Consider the following 17134-nt stretch of genomic DNA (forward strand, 5'->3'; position numbering starts at 1 on the left):
TTTTTAGCATGGGCTTCAGAGACATCTTTTATAAGTACCTATAATTTTACAAATGAATCTATAGCTATAACTACCCAATAAAAGACATGGCAATTTTACCTCTCCATGACCTCCTGTCTCCACTGCCTGAAAACTCAGCTATTATTTGCAAGAGTTCTTTCAATTGTCCTAAGGAGGACAATGGAAATGTGAAGGTATTCAGACGACTTGGAGGGGATGAAGCACCAGGTACAGATGTCTGGCCACCATCCTGACTGCAGCGTGTCTTTTCTTCTTCTTCTTCTTCTTCTTCTTCTTCTTCTTCTTCTTCTTCTTCTTCTTCTTCTTCTTCTTCTTCTTCTTCTTCTTCTTCTTCTGGTTTTTCGAGACAGGGTTTCTCTGTATAGTCCTGGCTGTCCTGGAACTCACTCTGTAGACCAGGCTGGCCTCGAACTCAGAAATCCAACTGCCTCTGCCTCTCAAGTGCTGGGATTAAAGGGGTGTGCCACTGTGCCTGGCTGCTTTTTCTTCTTGAGAAAGATCTTACCACTTTGAGGAAATGTAAGCTTTACAAAAGATTAAATGGATCTAAACTATATCTTCCAACCCTGGTAATCAACATGAAGACCTCCCCTTCAAACTCCTGCCATCAGCGGTAGCATCTAGACCCTGTCGGATTCTCAGAAAGTCCGATTGAATGCAGGATCATGGAATTCCAAGAAAACAGTGAGTGTAAGGCATATACCACCCCTTCAAATTCAAAAGGACTTAAATAGAACAAAGAAGGGAAAGTATAATGGGGGGGGGGGAGTAACAGGACTCGGTGAGGGAGAGAGGAGAAGCCTCCTGGACCTGGGATTCAACCCCGTGCCATTCTGCATTACTGCCATGCTGACCCACAATTCAGTGGAAGAAGATGCACTCCTTATTCAACTATGACATTTAGAGTTTTGTCTTCAAAATATGTTCTCCGATCAGGTTGGTTTGTAACTTGTATCACTCCCCAAATAGCCTTCCCCTTTCCAAAGAACCCTTTAAATCCAGTTCCTACAAGGGATTTGATTTGTGCAACAGGCTCTAAAGCCGGCTGTCCATAGCAATGCCCATTCTTGGGCTCTGGGCAAGCTGCAAGCATCATTCCATATCTGTACTCACCAAGTCTCTATTTTCCGCAGGCAAAGTTTTAGGTTACCAGATGGCAAACCCTTTATGCCAACTCCTCCCTACTGAAGCTCTTGAGAGAATGGTCAGCAGGCTTATACATGTTCCATGACATAGTTATATGCGTCTGTTTATGCTGTTCCTACTATGGCATTACAGATCTGTCTGCTCTGCATTAATTCCTGCAATCTTTGAACAAAATCCTGATTCAAGGGAAAATCCAAAGTTAGTTGTAGTTTGGAGGCAGAAGAGCAGACCTATCCTTGGGGTATGATGGCACAAACTCCTACAACAACTTACATAACCAACTCTGGAAAAAAACAAAACAAAACAAAACAAAAACAAAAACAAAAACAAAATAGAAGGGCTGCTGCAGTCCATCTGTCAATAAGGTTCCCTTTGGCTTTTAGCCTCACAATTCAGCAACAATGCTTGCTGTGCGTTGGGAACAAAGTAAAAGTTATGAATTAACATCTTAATCTCTCAGGATAGCTCTGAGGAGCAGGTGCCACAACTGGAATCCAACCAGTGGATGAATGTAGACTTCCCTAATGCTTGCCCCCTAGCACCTCCAGACCTTCTTCCAGTACACACACCTCCCCGACCAGACCAATCCGCCTGTCTGTAAGCATCCCGGTTGGGACTGCAAGCCAGGAGGCCCGGGAGGTCTGCTTTGCCCGGCTTCACCAAGCCAGGAGATGACTCATCGAGCCGGTTCCCCGGGCTCCCAGGGGCTCTGGCGAGCAACTGGAGAGGTGCCCTCCCTCCCCGCAGGCCCGGCGGGGCGGGGCGGGGCTCGGCCAGCCAAGGCTGGGAGCGGGAACCGGCAGCGGGAAGCAGCCGCCGCCCGGGCAGCCCGAGGCTAGGCAGGGCGAAGCCAGGCGGGGCGGGGCTGAGCGCCATGGGAAGGAGAGGCAGGGCTGCCTAGGGACTGAACGACCGACGGAGCCACTCTTGCAACGCCAGCCACGATGGGGCTGGAGACTGAGAAGGCCGATGTGCAGCTCTTCATGGCTGATGACGCCTACAGCCACCACAGTGGCGTCGACTACGCAGATCCTGAGAAGTACGTTGACTCGAGTCAGGACCGGGATCCTCACCAGCTCAACTCTCATCTCAAGGTGAGTTTCAGGCTGGGCTATCAATCACCTAGCCTGGAGCCTGCTTCTGGTCCCTTGTATGCTGCAGAAGGATGACTCTTGAACTTCTCCCCAACAGTGGGGGTTGGTCCCATTGCTCCTACTGGTCCCATTGGCACTCTGCCCTGGTCCCACAGCCTTCAGGCTCCCTGAACAGCCAGGAATGTGTGTCCAACTCCTGTGTGCCCAAGTGTCACTCTAAGAAAAGCTCAAGATACTCTAGCCAGGTCGCCTTTCCTTCGGACTTCCCCTGTTTAGAGTGCTTCTGCCAATGCCCCACCAGCACCAACTTCTTACCCACCCAACCCCAACCCTAACCCCCACAGGTTGGATGACGTGTCATGAGTCCTTGCATCTTGTCTCTGCAGCTAGGCTTCGAGGATCTGATTGCAGAGCCTGAGACTACACACTCCTTTGACAAAGTGTGGATCTGTAGCCATGCCCTCTTTGAAATCAGCAAATATGTGATCTACAAGTTCCTGACCGTGTTTCTGGCCATCCCCTTGGCCTTCATCGCGGGTATCCTGTTTGCTACCCTCAGCTGTCTGCACATCTGGTGAGAGGGGACACATGGGGTAGTTCTGAAGCTTACAGAAGGTTTTGCCACCTGCCCTCTGCTCTTCCGATTTCCCAGGGCCCGTTTGCAGAGAAAACACTTACATTAGTTCCTAAGGGTAACAAGACCTGAGAAATCTTGAAGGGCAATGTGCTTTCTTTAGAATAATAGTCCTGGCTGAGAGTTTAAACAGAAGGAAGCAAGGGCCTCTTTCCTGGGTGTGATTTTTCCTTCCATGCAGAAGGCTGAGCTGAGTGCAGAGGTGGGGGCTGGAAGGCCACTTCCTGTCCTAGGCAGCTCTCTCCAGGGCCTGTTGTGACCTGTGCCTGTGGTTCTGGGCAGGTCCTTTCCTCCTTCCACTGACTTTTATTCAGTTACCATCTGTGCTTGGGCAAAACAAACGTGATCTCAGAGAAAACAGCACTTACATGCTGACCCTTGGAGAAGGGCAGACTTTAGTAAACAGTGCTATGAACCTGGCCACTCAAGTCTTGCTATTGGTAAACGGCAGCCATGAACCCAGGGGAGACAGGTGTGTTTACAATGATGGGTTGAACATCTACCACGAACAAATAAAATCTTAAGCTATGAAACAAGGGGATAGGCCATTACATTATTGTTTCACCTACGAAGCACAAAAGAAAATGCCATCTAGTTACAAGAAAAAGAAATATGGAAACCAATCGAATGTTGATGGGATGTCTGTAAAGTTATTCATGTTCAAAAGGCACCATAAGCTTTATAGACCATTTTTTAAGCACTCAAACTTTTCTTAAGGGAACCAGCACACTCCTTCAAGAATTTTTTTGTGTGTTAAAGGTTACCCACTCTGTTCAAAGAATCATCCCCAATGTCACAATAGTTCTCAAGCTGATACCTCAAGGTGGTCCTGGTAACACGTGTGACCCTAGATACTGCCGTTTAGTTTTTCACATCATGGGGCATTGCCACACCCCAGTGCAGTCTCAGTGTTCAAAGAGTTATCCAATTACTCCTTCAGTCTCGAGGTACACGTTGCTGTGTTAGCTAACCAGTTCTGCACACCAAGCCTATTAGGTGTTCAGTTTGGCTGGGTGTGAACACAAGCCTTTCTTCAGCTTGCCCATCACCTGGGAGGGGGTTTTCCGAAACAAACCCAAATGATGAGAAAGCATGGTGAGCCCCAAGGGAGGAGCTGGGGAACAAGGGTAACTTTGTCTGGGAAAGGAATCTGAAGACCAGAAGAAGTCTTTTGGAAGAGAAATATAAATTCAGATGATGAAAGGATAAACAAAGAACACCAATTCAACCACTGGAGGCTATAAGCTGTCATCTTGAAAGGGCCAAAAGATTGCCAGAGAAGTGAAACTCTTTGCTTTTGTGTGTATGCAGGCTCACAGAAGCATGTATATAATTATCTCATATCAGACATTACCACACAGATGGGTTTTTTTTACATGCCTAAATCAACATATAAAACTGGACATTCCAAATTTACTAAAATTGCCAACTGAAAGAGTAAATCTGTTATTTTTACTTTCGAAAAAAGGAAACTATAAAGGGCCCATAACGTATTGCAACTTGCTAGCATTGATGCTCGCTGTTTACTGATAACACTAGGTCTTCTCACAGCTTTGGGGAAAGAATTGAAGAAAGGGGGGTTCTCATTTGCTAAATAGTGGAAAGATATTAACAGTACCACCATGTGCTAAATGATGACTCTCTCCACCTGTCTTCCCTGGGAGTGGGAGGAGCTTTGTGTCTGGCTTCCACTGGTGAATCATCATACCGCTTCCCTTTTAGACACAGAATATGTATTATTTAACTTCAGCTCCTTTCTCAAATTGTATTCATGTGAGACATTAATATTTAACTGTCACATGCTCATCATCGGGTAGCTATGAATCGGTGCTTAAATGTTACATTTTACCTTCATGAAACAGTTATCATCAATGGATTGCATGCCCCTAACATATAAGTTGAATCGATTGGAAGGTTTATAGAAGGGTAGACTTGCCTGAGCAAACTTGGCTTTTTGTTTTTGTTTCTTTTTTTTTGTTTGTTTTTTTTCTTTTCAGGCATTTGTTTTATTTTTTTTCTAAAACAGGGGACTGTTCATTGTTAAACCACAGTCGAGAAAATAAAATCTAAAGGGGATTTTACCCAAGTCACGATGTCACCTTGAACCTGATTTTAGGTTTTTGTTTTGGTTGTTGTTATTGTTGGAACAGGGGCTATTCGGTTTGTTAGCTGTTTCGTGTATTTGTGAACACAGAGCTCAATATGTTGCCAAGGTTGGCCTTGAACTTTTGGGCTCAAGCAGTCCTTATGTTTCAGCTTCTCCAGTAGCTGAAACTAGAGCTATAACATCACAACTGGTAGATATCAGATTCCTCACCCAAGTAAAGAACAAAAACTAAATTATAAACATCTGGTTATACTAGACCTTCAGCCAAATGTTCAGGTCATTAGGGCTGGTGGGTTGATTTCATTTGATACCTTGGTCAGATCCTCTTACCATTTGCCGAGTAAGTTTGCTGTAAATAAGATCATCATAACTGAAGAAATGTCACAGGGGCTTCTATACTCTCATTTTTTTTCTGGAATGCGATGAAAATAGCTGTCAGGTTACTGGAAATACACTGTTTAGTTTCTTGTCTCCAATACAGCATATCGCTGAGACAACACAGGCTTCAAGACACTGAAGTATAAAAACAAATAATAATCCCAGACCCCAGGCTGTTTGTCCAGTAGTAGCACAGAGGACTGTAGATTAGGCCATTCGCATAAGAAGCATTTGGTTATGCTTCAACACATTCATTTTCAGTCTAAACTGTGTGCCAGTTTGGGAGAGAAGTGAGTCACAATGTTAAGAATATAACTCAAATTCTATAACCAAGGACTGTGGAACTCTCTGATACCAAGAGAATAACTTGCAGAAAATAAAATAATCTCACCACATCCAATGAACTATAATCTTCAAATATGGGCAACTGGATTCCAGTGAATCACAAAATGCTCAAGTGCCTTTTAGAGCCTAGAGCTATAACGGGTTATGAAGAGCGAAAAGGAATAGCCTAAGGAGAGAATAGAGCACAATTTGTTCAATGTGAAGTGAATTCAATTTAACAAACTTTCAGACACAAACTTCAGATGTCTATTAATTTGAGGTTATTTTATTATTTTATTTATTATGCACTCTGATTTCAAAATAGGTCTATCAATTATTATTTATTAGATGACAGTACCATGTGACATCTTAGGGACATGAAATAAGGATGAGAGCCGTAACTGGTTCTGTAAGATTTCTGGTCTCTTGTTAATTTGTGGCAGTGTGTAGAAGTGACATCATGTGAGAAGCAAGCAGGGTCAGAAGTGAAAAGTTGCTATCGCTCAACCTTTAATCAGCTGTTTAGTTCTAAATACCTATAATTAGTGTTCTTACAAGATTGCTTCAAATATTTAGCACTTGAAGCAAAACATAACATATAGTCTATATAAATGGGCCCATGAATAATCCAGAACTCTAAAATTACTCATCAAACCCACAGTTGTTGATCCTTTATCCTTTGGGTTAAAATCAGTAGCTAAGTCAGATTTTAAGAACAAACCAGGAAATCAACCTCACCCCCCAGCTTTCCACCCAAGTAACAATAAAATTCCATCAAGATCTCTGGCGGAGTTCAAATCTCACAAACACTTTCCTTTTTGTTTTTGTTTTTTTTTCCTCTCAAAGGGAACATTGATCGGGGGATTACACAAAAATTTGACCTGGGTAATTGAAGAATATTAAGCTATTTTAAGAAAAGGTATACAAACATATGGGAATAAACATTTTCACTTTTAACTACAGTACACAGGCCTTCCTGGTGAGTGTCATTACTATGGAGAATAATAATATTCAGTCATTAATGCTGTGAATGCTGATAACAGTATGAAGCTGAACAGAATACTAAGTTCACTTCCACGCAGGGCTTAATGAAAGAAAGAGTTCAGCATATAATCTAGAAGGAAAGACTATCTACCTACCGTGCATTTTTGATACATTTGAAAATCGCTAGGTTTGTTTCAGTACCTTAGAAATGCAACGAGGGGGCTCCCAACCAGACTGGCTAAGAGGGGAGGCAAAGAGAGAGGCCACAGGAAAAGCAGACAGGAAGTAGAACCTCAGAGAAACAGGAAGTTCTAGCCAGTTAATGTTTAGAGGCAGAGATCTGGCAGAGAAATAAACCACTTTGTTTATTTTTGTTTTACCATTTCCACCAGCATTCCACCAGCAGAAAGAATATTAATATTTATCATCTATGTGCCTGTTTATCTGTTAAACAGTGTGCCCCTTGCTCTTCTCACCATGCTGGCCACTGTCCATTTATTTATTGTGAACTGTCAAAATGCATTTGAGTTAAGTCATTATTGTATTTGTTCATGCATGTGTGTCAGGCCCCTTACTTGGTAATGCAGATTGTTAGTGGTAACATTAACAATGCTTGTATCTTCCTCTTCCCCCGTTCCAGGATCCTAATGCCTTTTGTGAAGACCTGCCTAATGGTCTTGCCTTCCGTGCAGACAATATGGAAGAGTGTGACCGATGTTGTCATTGGCCCATTGTGTACAAGTGTGGGACGCACCTTCTCATCGGTCAGCATGCAACTGAGTCACGACTGACCACTCAGACCCCGGGTCCAAACACTTGGATACTGTACAATTTTGTTGATGTAACACAAACTCATTACTGTTCTGTTCACTTCCCAACTGTCATCATTATTCCTAAAATGGAACCCAGATTTATCGATGTTCACTGTTAGATCTTTACAAATAATGATTGTTCTCACTAAAAGCCAAGGATCCTCTATCTAATTATATAATGAGAATTGGCAACACTCAATGTAAGAACAGACAGCTTTTTGCTTTAGGAAAAAAACATACATTTGTAGTAATGACTTGATAATGGTCAAAGGGCAACTTCCTCAGACAGTGTAATTTTGTGCATAACTGCTCATAAGAATAAGGAATTTCTTATTTTCTTTTCCTCTAGGAGTAATGTTCTTAAAGCTACTTTTACAGATATGGTCTTAAGGCTAGCTTGAGGTAATACATTCCAACATTCTAGAAACTTTGTGCATTAACAAAAGGATATACTTATGATAATAACTATAGAATAGTAAGACAGATAAATGTGAAAATGTGTTCCTCTGTGATTTTATTAGCCTGCAAGCCTATTTAACAAGATGTTTTGTTTTTCTGTACATTGTATGCCTAATGCAAGTGTTACTCTAATGAAATCGCTTTGGAGTATGTTTTTCTTGTGTTTGCTATCCTATTGATCTCATTATATAAAGTAAGCATAGCTACCATAGGGTAACTTTCTTTGTAAGACTGTGATGTGAGACAGTTGATAGATTCTTTGGAATGCAGGGTAAAATGTGTTGTCTAGGCGTCCTCTCGAACTTACCCAGCAAATGTTTTATGACTGGGCTTCATCTGGCTGTGACCACAAGACATGCAGTTGTTTTGTTTACTAGAAGTTTTCTCCCGAATACTTAGAAACGTATTCTGTATTCTACATTCCTATGAACGCTTCGCTTACTTTCAAGTAATTCTGGTGCTAGTGAATAATATTTTTTAATGATAAAGGCTGTGTCTAACATCTAAGCACTTTTTTTTTTTTTTACTACAAGTGGCTCATGTAGAGAAACTTACAGGAGAATTAACAACTGTGAGGGTTTATAAAACTGAATACATGTGTAAATTAAAAACTAACAGTTACACATTTTCTAGATGTTCTCTAGTAGGAATCTTGAAACCCACAAAACATTATTTCCTTACTCAGTATGGCCTCTTAAAAATTGGTATGTAAAATCTTTCTACATTATAATTACATAATATTTCAAATTTCAGAATTATCAAAACCTGAATGAGCATTTGCTTGAATATGCTCATGGGTGTCAAATCTTCACTGAGAGAAGATAAATATTTTTTTTTAATTTCTCAATTCTGGTCATTATTATAGGTCATTGAACTGGCATTCTATTGCAGATCAGATCAAAATATCATATTAAGAGACTAAGTGATAAAACTCGTATCAATTTGATGGTAATCCTAAAAGAAATATTTCAAAACATCTTTAGGGTATTATACCATCCTCAGTAAAAGAAGTCACAGCTTGGTAATAGCCACAAAGCATCGCCATTAATGTGACTATGCAGATTGTATCACACTAGTTTCCATGGTCAGTCTCATGTTTTATATTATTTTTGTAATTTAAGTTTTAAATGCCTGGATATATTAATTAGTCAAAACTTTAACAACAAAATATCAGTTTAATAAATTATAAGCTTCAACCTTTTAAAATAGTTCTGACAGATTTTAAGACAAATATGTATAATTATATATATAAAAATCTTTAATTTCTAATATATATGATTTTCTTTTTCTAAATAGTATTGATTACTTTCAAGTGAACTTTTACTGAAACTTTTCATGAATTATTTTGTTTCAAAAACTCAAACTATGGATAAAAGGAATCAAAGTTAAATATGCAAATATGTTGGTTTGGGGGGGGGCGGGGTGGTTGGAAGTCAGAGGCAAAGAAATTCCCTCATTATCCATAATAAACATCTTTAAAAACAGTGGATGATTTCATTGATTTTATTATAGTTTGTCTTTCTGCTGCTTGTGTCGTACAGCTGGAGCTCAGGAGCAAGAACCTTTCCAAATGAAGTTTCTTAAGACCTCAAAGAACAAGGACACGAGGTGCTGTTCCAAGATGTATCCGTCAGGATGAAGAGATGGGTAAATGGTTACAGTGCTTGCCATGCAAGCATATTAGAGTTTTGAATTCCCAGAACCCAGATAGAAGCCATGCAAACTTGGCAGCCCATCTTTAGCTCCATCATTCCAAAGACAGAGATGGCATCTCCAGAGCCAGCTGGCCGACTAGTCCTATCCGCAAGCTCTGAGGTCAGCTGAGAAATCCTGCTTCAGCCAACAAGGTGAATAGTAATAGAAGACTTCCGACATCAAACCCCAGGCCTCTGCATGCATACAGATGCATGCACAAACACGTACACAAGTGTGTGCACACATGAGAGAATGTGGACGCACACACTGCAAATGCACATAAGGAAAAAGAATGTTGTCCTTAAGAATTATGAAACTGATCATTTAGGTCTCTGTTTTCCTAGCACTTGAAGAGATTCTGCACACACTTTCCTGTCGTTTGATAACTAATTTGTGGTGGCTTGCTCACAAACCAACCACGCTCGAGCTTTGTAAAGTTTTACGTTGCTAATCCTAAATAAACTGATGTCTCTATTTCTAAATCTTAAATACAAAAGTGATACCAATATAACTCGCATACTAAAATACCTTGTATCCCAAAGCCAGATTTCTCCAAAATTATTTTTGGAGAGTAAGTGTGTGAGGAACAACTGTTGATATTGGCACAGACTTTCTTGTGGTCAATTAATCTGTTAATAAATCAGATATTTGGCTGCTTTTGAATGTTCTTTATAGATTGAAAGAACTTTAAAAGTCCCTCTTTTTTACTAGTCATCTAAATCCCGTTCATTTAGTTTCAAGTCTTTCTTGGAAGCTGTTGCTGCACGAATGTGCTCCTTGCCCTAGAAGTAAGACATCCCCATTCTACCCTCAGCACTACCAGGACTCCTGTAGTTTACCTTCTGCAAACGGCTTAGCATCTGAGTCTTGGATTTCTTATCTGTAGGGAAAATACTGAGTTAAATGTCCCCCCCCCCAAAGTTCCACATGCCACTGCATTTTATAACAGGAAGAGTTGGTTATGTCTCTTCTTACAAATTTAGCTATTTAGTCTAGGAACTTTAACAACAACAATAATAATAGCAATAATAGTAATGATAATAATGAGGAGGGGGAGAAGAAGAAAAAGAAGGAAGAGGAGGAAGAGGAGGAGGAGGAGGAAGAAGAGGAGGAGGAGGAGCGGAAATGTAGTCCCTCAGCTGAGATACAGAACATACATTCACAGATATACTTTGCACTCTTCTATTGATTACAGGACTCTTTTTTATGACTTTGATTCTTTACGACAAAAATTTTTAGATTTTTTATAAGCTCAAATATTATCATTCTATTCCCTAAAGTAACATGTTTTGGTACATTTTAAATAAATTCAGATTAATTTGAAGATTTACTAACAAAATCAACATTTTAATTGATGTTATGGTTTGGATTTCAAATGATCCCGAAAAGACTCATATTCTAAAGGCTTGGTCACAGAACCTTTAGTAGTCTGGGTCCAAATGAAACAAGCCATGTCTTTGAAAGTGTAGAAGATACTGGGATCTCAGCCCCTTGCTGTCTCTCTCCTCTTAGCTCCTGGGTACCATGCTGTAAGCAGTTTACTCAAACGCAAATGATCTCCCTCACTACAGCCCAAAGTCAACAGGGCCATGCAATTGAAACATCTAAAAGAAAATATGATCCCAAAATTATTCTTTCTATCTCCAAGTTACATCAAAGGCCCCAGCAATGGAAAGCTGATTGAGAACTACCATTGCCAACATCATCTTCACCCTCAGCCTGGCTGTCATCCGGAGCTCCTAGTTGGCCTTACCCGCTGCTATCAATATGTTCTCAAAGGTCCTTCCCTTAAAATGTTATCCTATCAAAGCTATGCCATCTCCTTGACTTAAAACATTGGCTAAGATGATCACCCATATACGATCAAACTTTTGAGTAGCATGCACAAGGCTTATCACATTGTCACCATTAAAGAGTCTTGCTATTATCACATAAGATGTTAACTAGCCCCATTATACAGCTGCTTAAAGACCCAACACATCTCCACGTTTGATTCCTAAGGTTCTGGAAGGCTGGCCGCCAAATGAATTCAGGAAATGTTTTCTAAATGAGTAACTAGAAGAATAAAGGATTAAGGAAAATCTGAGGTGCTTGAAGAATTAGGAGTAAGAGTCACATTTCAAAGGAGAGTAAAACAGACTGGTTATGGTAAAAGTTTCATATGCGTGATTTTCATGCTCATGAATCCCTATGTGAAAACTAGACCTTACATAAGACATATGAAGTGCATTCCTTCCTTTGGGGCAATACCAGTTGTGTTGGTTACACATGCCATTGCTGTAACAAAATACCTGACAAATACAATTTAAGGGGTTTATTTTGACTTGTGCTTTAGGAAGAAAAACACGTGGTTGTGGTGGGAAAGGCATAGAACAAGAGTGTGAAGTACTTAGTTTTATTGCAATCAGTAAGCAGAGGGCAGGCAGGAAAGCTCAGCTAAAATCTTTACACCCTCCCCATACACCCTACTTCTTCAGTCAGAGCTCCACCTCCTAAAGGTCTATAACTTCCTGCAGCTCTATCAGCATGGAACCAAATGTCCAAACACGTGATATTTCCCACTTAAGACACGCCTGTCTGATTCTGTGTTGCCTTTATCCAAACCAGTTTTCAAATTGTCAAGAGCAGGAATCTGTACAACTTGAAAACTTTCTTGTAGACTTGCCTATGTGGTTTTTGGAAAGGTAGTTTCTTTTACCATCCCATTTCCTACTGAAATCAACGGAAGCATGGCTTCTGTAGAATGTTGCATGTCAGAAAACACACTCTATACATTGTGTCAATTGAACACTAGGACAAATTAAGTGGCTTTGTATGGTAAACTGCCCCATTTCTGTGGCTGCAACTTCATCTCTACAGAGTGTTTCCATAAGATATCAGGAGTTTCCAAAGGTTTGGTAGGGTTTATGTGGAGCAGCCAAGGGAAGAAAGTGGGTAGAGATGCAAAGAGACCTTAGCACAGCTGATGCAGCGCATCACAAATCAGGATACAGGACATTTTCTCTGAAAAAACAGACAGAGGCAGGGGAGGCAAAGGTTATCAGTGTACTAGATATGCAGGCTAGAGATTCAAGGAATAAGAATAATTTGGGGTCGACTCACCAAGTGTCTTCCCTCTTCACTTCTAAGTAGTAAAATGAGCAAAATAAGGCTCTCCCTAGTCCTAGTTTAAAATCACGTTTGTACCCTCTAGCCTTACTCTGGGTAACATCTGAAAGCTACCACAGGTTTCTTACCTCTGATGCCTTTTAAGTGGAAAGTAACCTTGAGTGGGGTCACGTTTCAATTGATTAACAGCCTTATATTTTAAACTTCAGTATGAATGAGTGGTCTAAAGGGGATATTGAACACTGCAGAAGGGACATGCCCAGGAAGAGCCCTGAGTACCACATGGAGCACATACACAAACCAAGAAGAAAGCCCAGCTATAGACGAAAAGACAGGCGGCTACAATGGCCCTGACCTTAACCCTCCCCAGCTTGCTTTGGAGGCCTCTGCTTCATATTCCCAAGCAGGGTTCAGTGGAAACTGAATAGGAGTGGAGAGAATTCAGTCCACAAAAGAGACTTCTTTTTCTCCACAAAGGATTGCTTTTGTCTTATTGAATGAAAAGGGGCCTGGGGGGGGGGAGCCTGGGGGCTCTAAAGGAACCAAATACCCTAAAGACCATCCAGTGAGCAAATCTGAAGATGAAAATCCAAGTATAGCTGTGACCACTTGTGTCTCTTTCACCTTGCCCTGGTCCACTGTTGATCCCAGCTATGGTGTCTGTGACAGAGAAAGGATACCACAGAGCAGTCAGAGAAATCAGAGGACGCCACTCCAACAATTACCCCAAAATAGGACGGGAACACGTATCTGACTGCCCTTGTGCGTGTTATGTTACCCAGCGTGGGTGCACGGCTGGAGAAGTTATTTTGCTATTATGGGAAGAAGTAGAGGTGGAGGAGGATGAGAGGAAGGAAGCGATGGGACTCGGTGGGAAACAGCATGTCACCAAGGGCAAATATTGCTCGCCGATATAAATGATTCAGGAAGAGATGAGAGCAAAGGGTCCTCTGTGGAGCATTCTTTTCTTTCCCTTCCTCCCAGCCACTTGTCACTGAGCCCCATCCAGTCACAAAAGGGGAGAGAAGGGCAGTAATCAGGCCCTGCTACAGCTGAATGGTAGATCAGTTCCAGGCAACTACTGTCTCAGCTAACTGGGACAGCAGGACAAGGAGTTGTTTGGGATGTTGCAGGGCGGAACTAGGGTGTTTTTCAGAGAGGCAAGTGGCAGAGATTATCATTCTTATTGCAGTCCTTCATGTGTACATGACTGAGAGCTCCCAGTTTAATTAACTACAGGAATGTGAACATTGGTCAAACACTCAGGAGCTGAGAACTTCATCGGTACCTTATGACATGGATTCTAGTGTCCCCATTTTTTAAAGATGAAAAATGATGCCTGGAAGTTGAAGAAACGTGTCTCCTAGCACAGCTCAGTCTCCTGCTTCTCTAGGCACAGCCTCTCTTTCCTTTTACAATCTTACCCCTGGCTCTTAAATTCTGTGCAATGTCAGAAGATTGTTTTCCAAACGCCATTATTCACAGATAAAAGTTCCAAGTTCTTCACAAGTTTCTCTCCACTATGTCTCAAGCACAGTGATTTATCTAAACACTAGGCACATCAACACACATTAACAATGGCATCAATTTTCTGTTTAGGTTAATCAGTTCTCTAAGCAGAACATATTTAGTGTCTTTATTTATTGAAAACTTCCTTCTCACTGTGTCCAGCCTTCTGTTGTTACACACCTTTGCCTGACATTGTTTTTGAAATCCAAAGGAAAACATAATTGTGTTTGTTTTCCTATCACTGAAGATTTTAGAATAATTGTTCAGAAGTAGAGCATCATGAAAGTATATGGTAATATTAACAGTTTAGTTAGTGACATACAGATGTGCAATCTATGTATATAATGCCTAATTACAACAGTAGTGTATTATGATTTTTTTGATACTGAATCTTAAGTTGTAACCCTGGTTGTCCCAGAACTCACTATGTAGAATAGGCTGGATTTGAACTCACAGACATCTGCCTGCCTCTCTTGCCTCTCTCTGCTTCCCAAGTGTTGGTATTAAATTTGTGTGCCACCATGCCAGGCTGTAATTATAATCTTGTTATCAGTATGGATTGGTGTTGTGAGAAATTCGTTTTTCTTATCAAAAGTAGCTAGTTATCCAAAGACAGATATTCCACAAATCTTGTGAAACTTTTATTCAAATCTTTCAATCTCCCCTACCTTACAAAACATTTATGCAAATTTTTCAAAAATCCCATTTTTAATATTTATTTATCTTTACTTTTATGTACATGAGTGTTTTTGCCTACATGTATATGTATGCACTTCAGGCACACTTGGGACTCAGGAAGGCTGGAAGAGGTGCTAGATTCCCCAAACTAAAGCTATGAACAACTGTAAGTAACCATGTAGGTGCTGGGAACCAAACCCACTAACCCATCTATATCGTTCTCTGTGCAAATCTTTTCATCTCCTCTCAAAGGTCCTGTTGCATTACAGGAACATAATGACCCTTAACAACCAACCCCTACCCCCCTTTCTTTCATGCCACTTTCCAAATTAACCAATCAGGAATAGACTGTGAGCTTGAACTTTAGCCAAGAGGGAGGAATAGCCAAGATTCCCCCTTAATTAAAGATAAAAGACAGAGGCCATCCTGACCGTGAGAACTGTTTGCTCAGTTTTAGTTGTGGTGCACCTTTTGCCAAAGACACTGACTTCTTGGGTCACTTCCCTTGTTAGATATTTCTTTGTTCAACACTGAGAATATTCTTTTGCAGTAGTATGTATATGTGTAACCCAGTAATTTTTTATATTCTTTTCTTTGTGTGTGTGTATGTGTGTGTGTGTGTGTGTGTGTGTGTGTGTGTGTGTGTGTGTGTNTGTGTGTGTGTGTGTGTGTGTGTGTGTGTGTGTGTGTGTGTGTGTGTGTGTATGTCTGCATGAGGGTGAATGTGTATGGAGAGTAGATATAATGTGATGTACACATAGGTGTGGTGGCCGAAGGTTGATCTTGGAAATCTTCCTCTACACTCTTCTACTTCAATCTCCTAAGTCAAAGTCTCTCAGAGAAACCCAGAACTCACCAACATGGTTAGTCATGCTAACCAGATTCTCCAGGAGTCACGACTTTACCATGTGGAGCTGCCTGGAATGAATGTGAGTTGCCACATTCACTCAGCACTTATGCTGGTTCTGGGGATATTAATTCTAGTCATCTTGCTTGTGTGACCATATGTAGGGAATAGAGTAATTGAAATTAGAACTCCATGAGAGTGTCCATGAGGTCACTATCTATGATGGAGTGATGTGGTAAGGGCCATCCTAGAACAAAGGAAAGGTAACATGGTATATGTGACATAGAGCACATAATTAGAACATAAACTGCCATATGGGCAAGACAATGGGACTAAGCTGTAAAAAGAGCTAGAGGATGGGCTCAGGCTTTAGATGTGAATCCATTTAGCAAGAGGCCACACACATGAATATTGTTTCTTGGCATAAGGCCTTGGTGTCTTACCTTTCTATTTGTACACATACCAACAGTGGAACTTTGCAGTGATGCAGCTGTTTGGGAGATCCCTCCCCCCCCCCCCGTATACTATCAGAAAGCCCACGAAACTTACTTTTGTATGTCATTTTGATGTTCATCTGGGATGACCAATGTTAATTCAAATCCCTAGGAATGTTTAGCCTTGCCATTTTTGCAACTATAAAAATAACTGAGTGATTTTGAGCACTGTGTTTCCTACATTCATCTTTTACTGTACTTTTTCAGCTGATATAATAAAACAGTGCAGTGCTTTGTAATAATGATTACACCACTGGCTGGAAAGGCAGCTCAGTACAACCGCAGAGTACACACTCTCTTACCGAGGACCCTAGTTAGGTTCCCAGCACCCACATAGAGCAGCTCAAAACTGCCTGTAACTCAGCTCTGGTCTAGACCTAAAGTCTGGGGGCAAGTCACATATGTTTGCATAATTAAAACTAAGAAACATATTTTTATATGTGTGTGACTCTCCACATTCACTCAGCATTTATCTTGGTCCTGGAGATATGATTCATATGCATCTTGCTTATGTGACCATGTGTAGGAAACAGAGTAAATAAAATTAGGACTTCTGTCAGAAGCCAAGGAGACTTAGTCTTAGCTGTGACTGAAGATAATTTGTATCTATTCACCCTCTCATCCTCTACTTTGTCCTGTCGTCCCGGTCTCATTCAACCCTGTTATCTGAATAGTTTATATGACTCTAAGGAGTAGAGAATTTCAGTGAAAGACTAAAATTAAGTGGACTACAGAACAGGATTTAAGTTTATTTATAACATTGTTTTAATTGACCTAACAAAATTTAATGTTTTTCTCATTAAAATATGTTAGGCAGGGGTTTTCAACCTTTTAAACGCTGCCA

At 40.9% G+C, this 17134-nt stretch overlaps 1 protein-coding gene across 1 annotated transcript; it reads left to right on the top strand.

The window, feature by feature from the left end:
• The first annotated feature begins 1931 nt into the window (after positions 1-1931).
• Positions 1932-9440, top strand: Cav2 (caveolin 2). Its single transcript, XM_021189864.1, has 3 exons — positions 1932-2261; positions 2648-2835; positions 7329-9440. Exons 1-3 carry the CDS (start codon positions 2112-2114, stop codon positions 7477-7479), a joined length of 489 nt encoding a protein of 162 aa, XP_021045523.1. The 5' UTR covers positions 1932-2111; the 3' UTR covers positions 7480-9440.
• The last annotated feature ends 7694 nt before the right edge of the window (positions 9441-17134 follow it).

The sequence above is a fragment of the Mus pahari genome, chromosome 2 (assembly GCF_900095145.1).
Source record: "Mus pahari chromosome 2, PAHARI_EIJ_v1.1, whole genome shotgun sequence".
Taxonomy (NCBI): domain Eukaryota; kingdom Metazoa; phylum Chordata; class Mammalia; order Rodentia; family Muridae; genus Mus; species Mus pahari.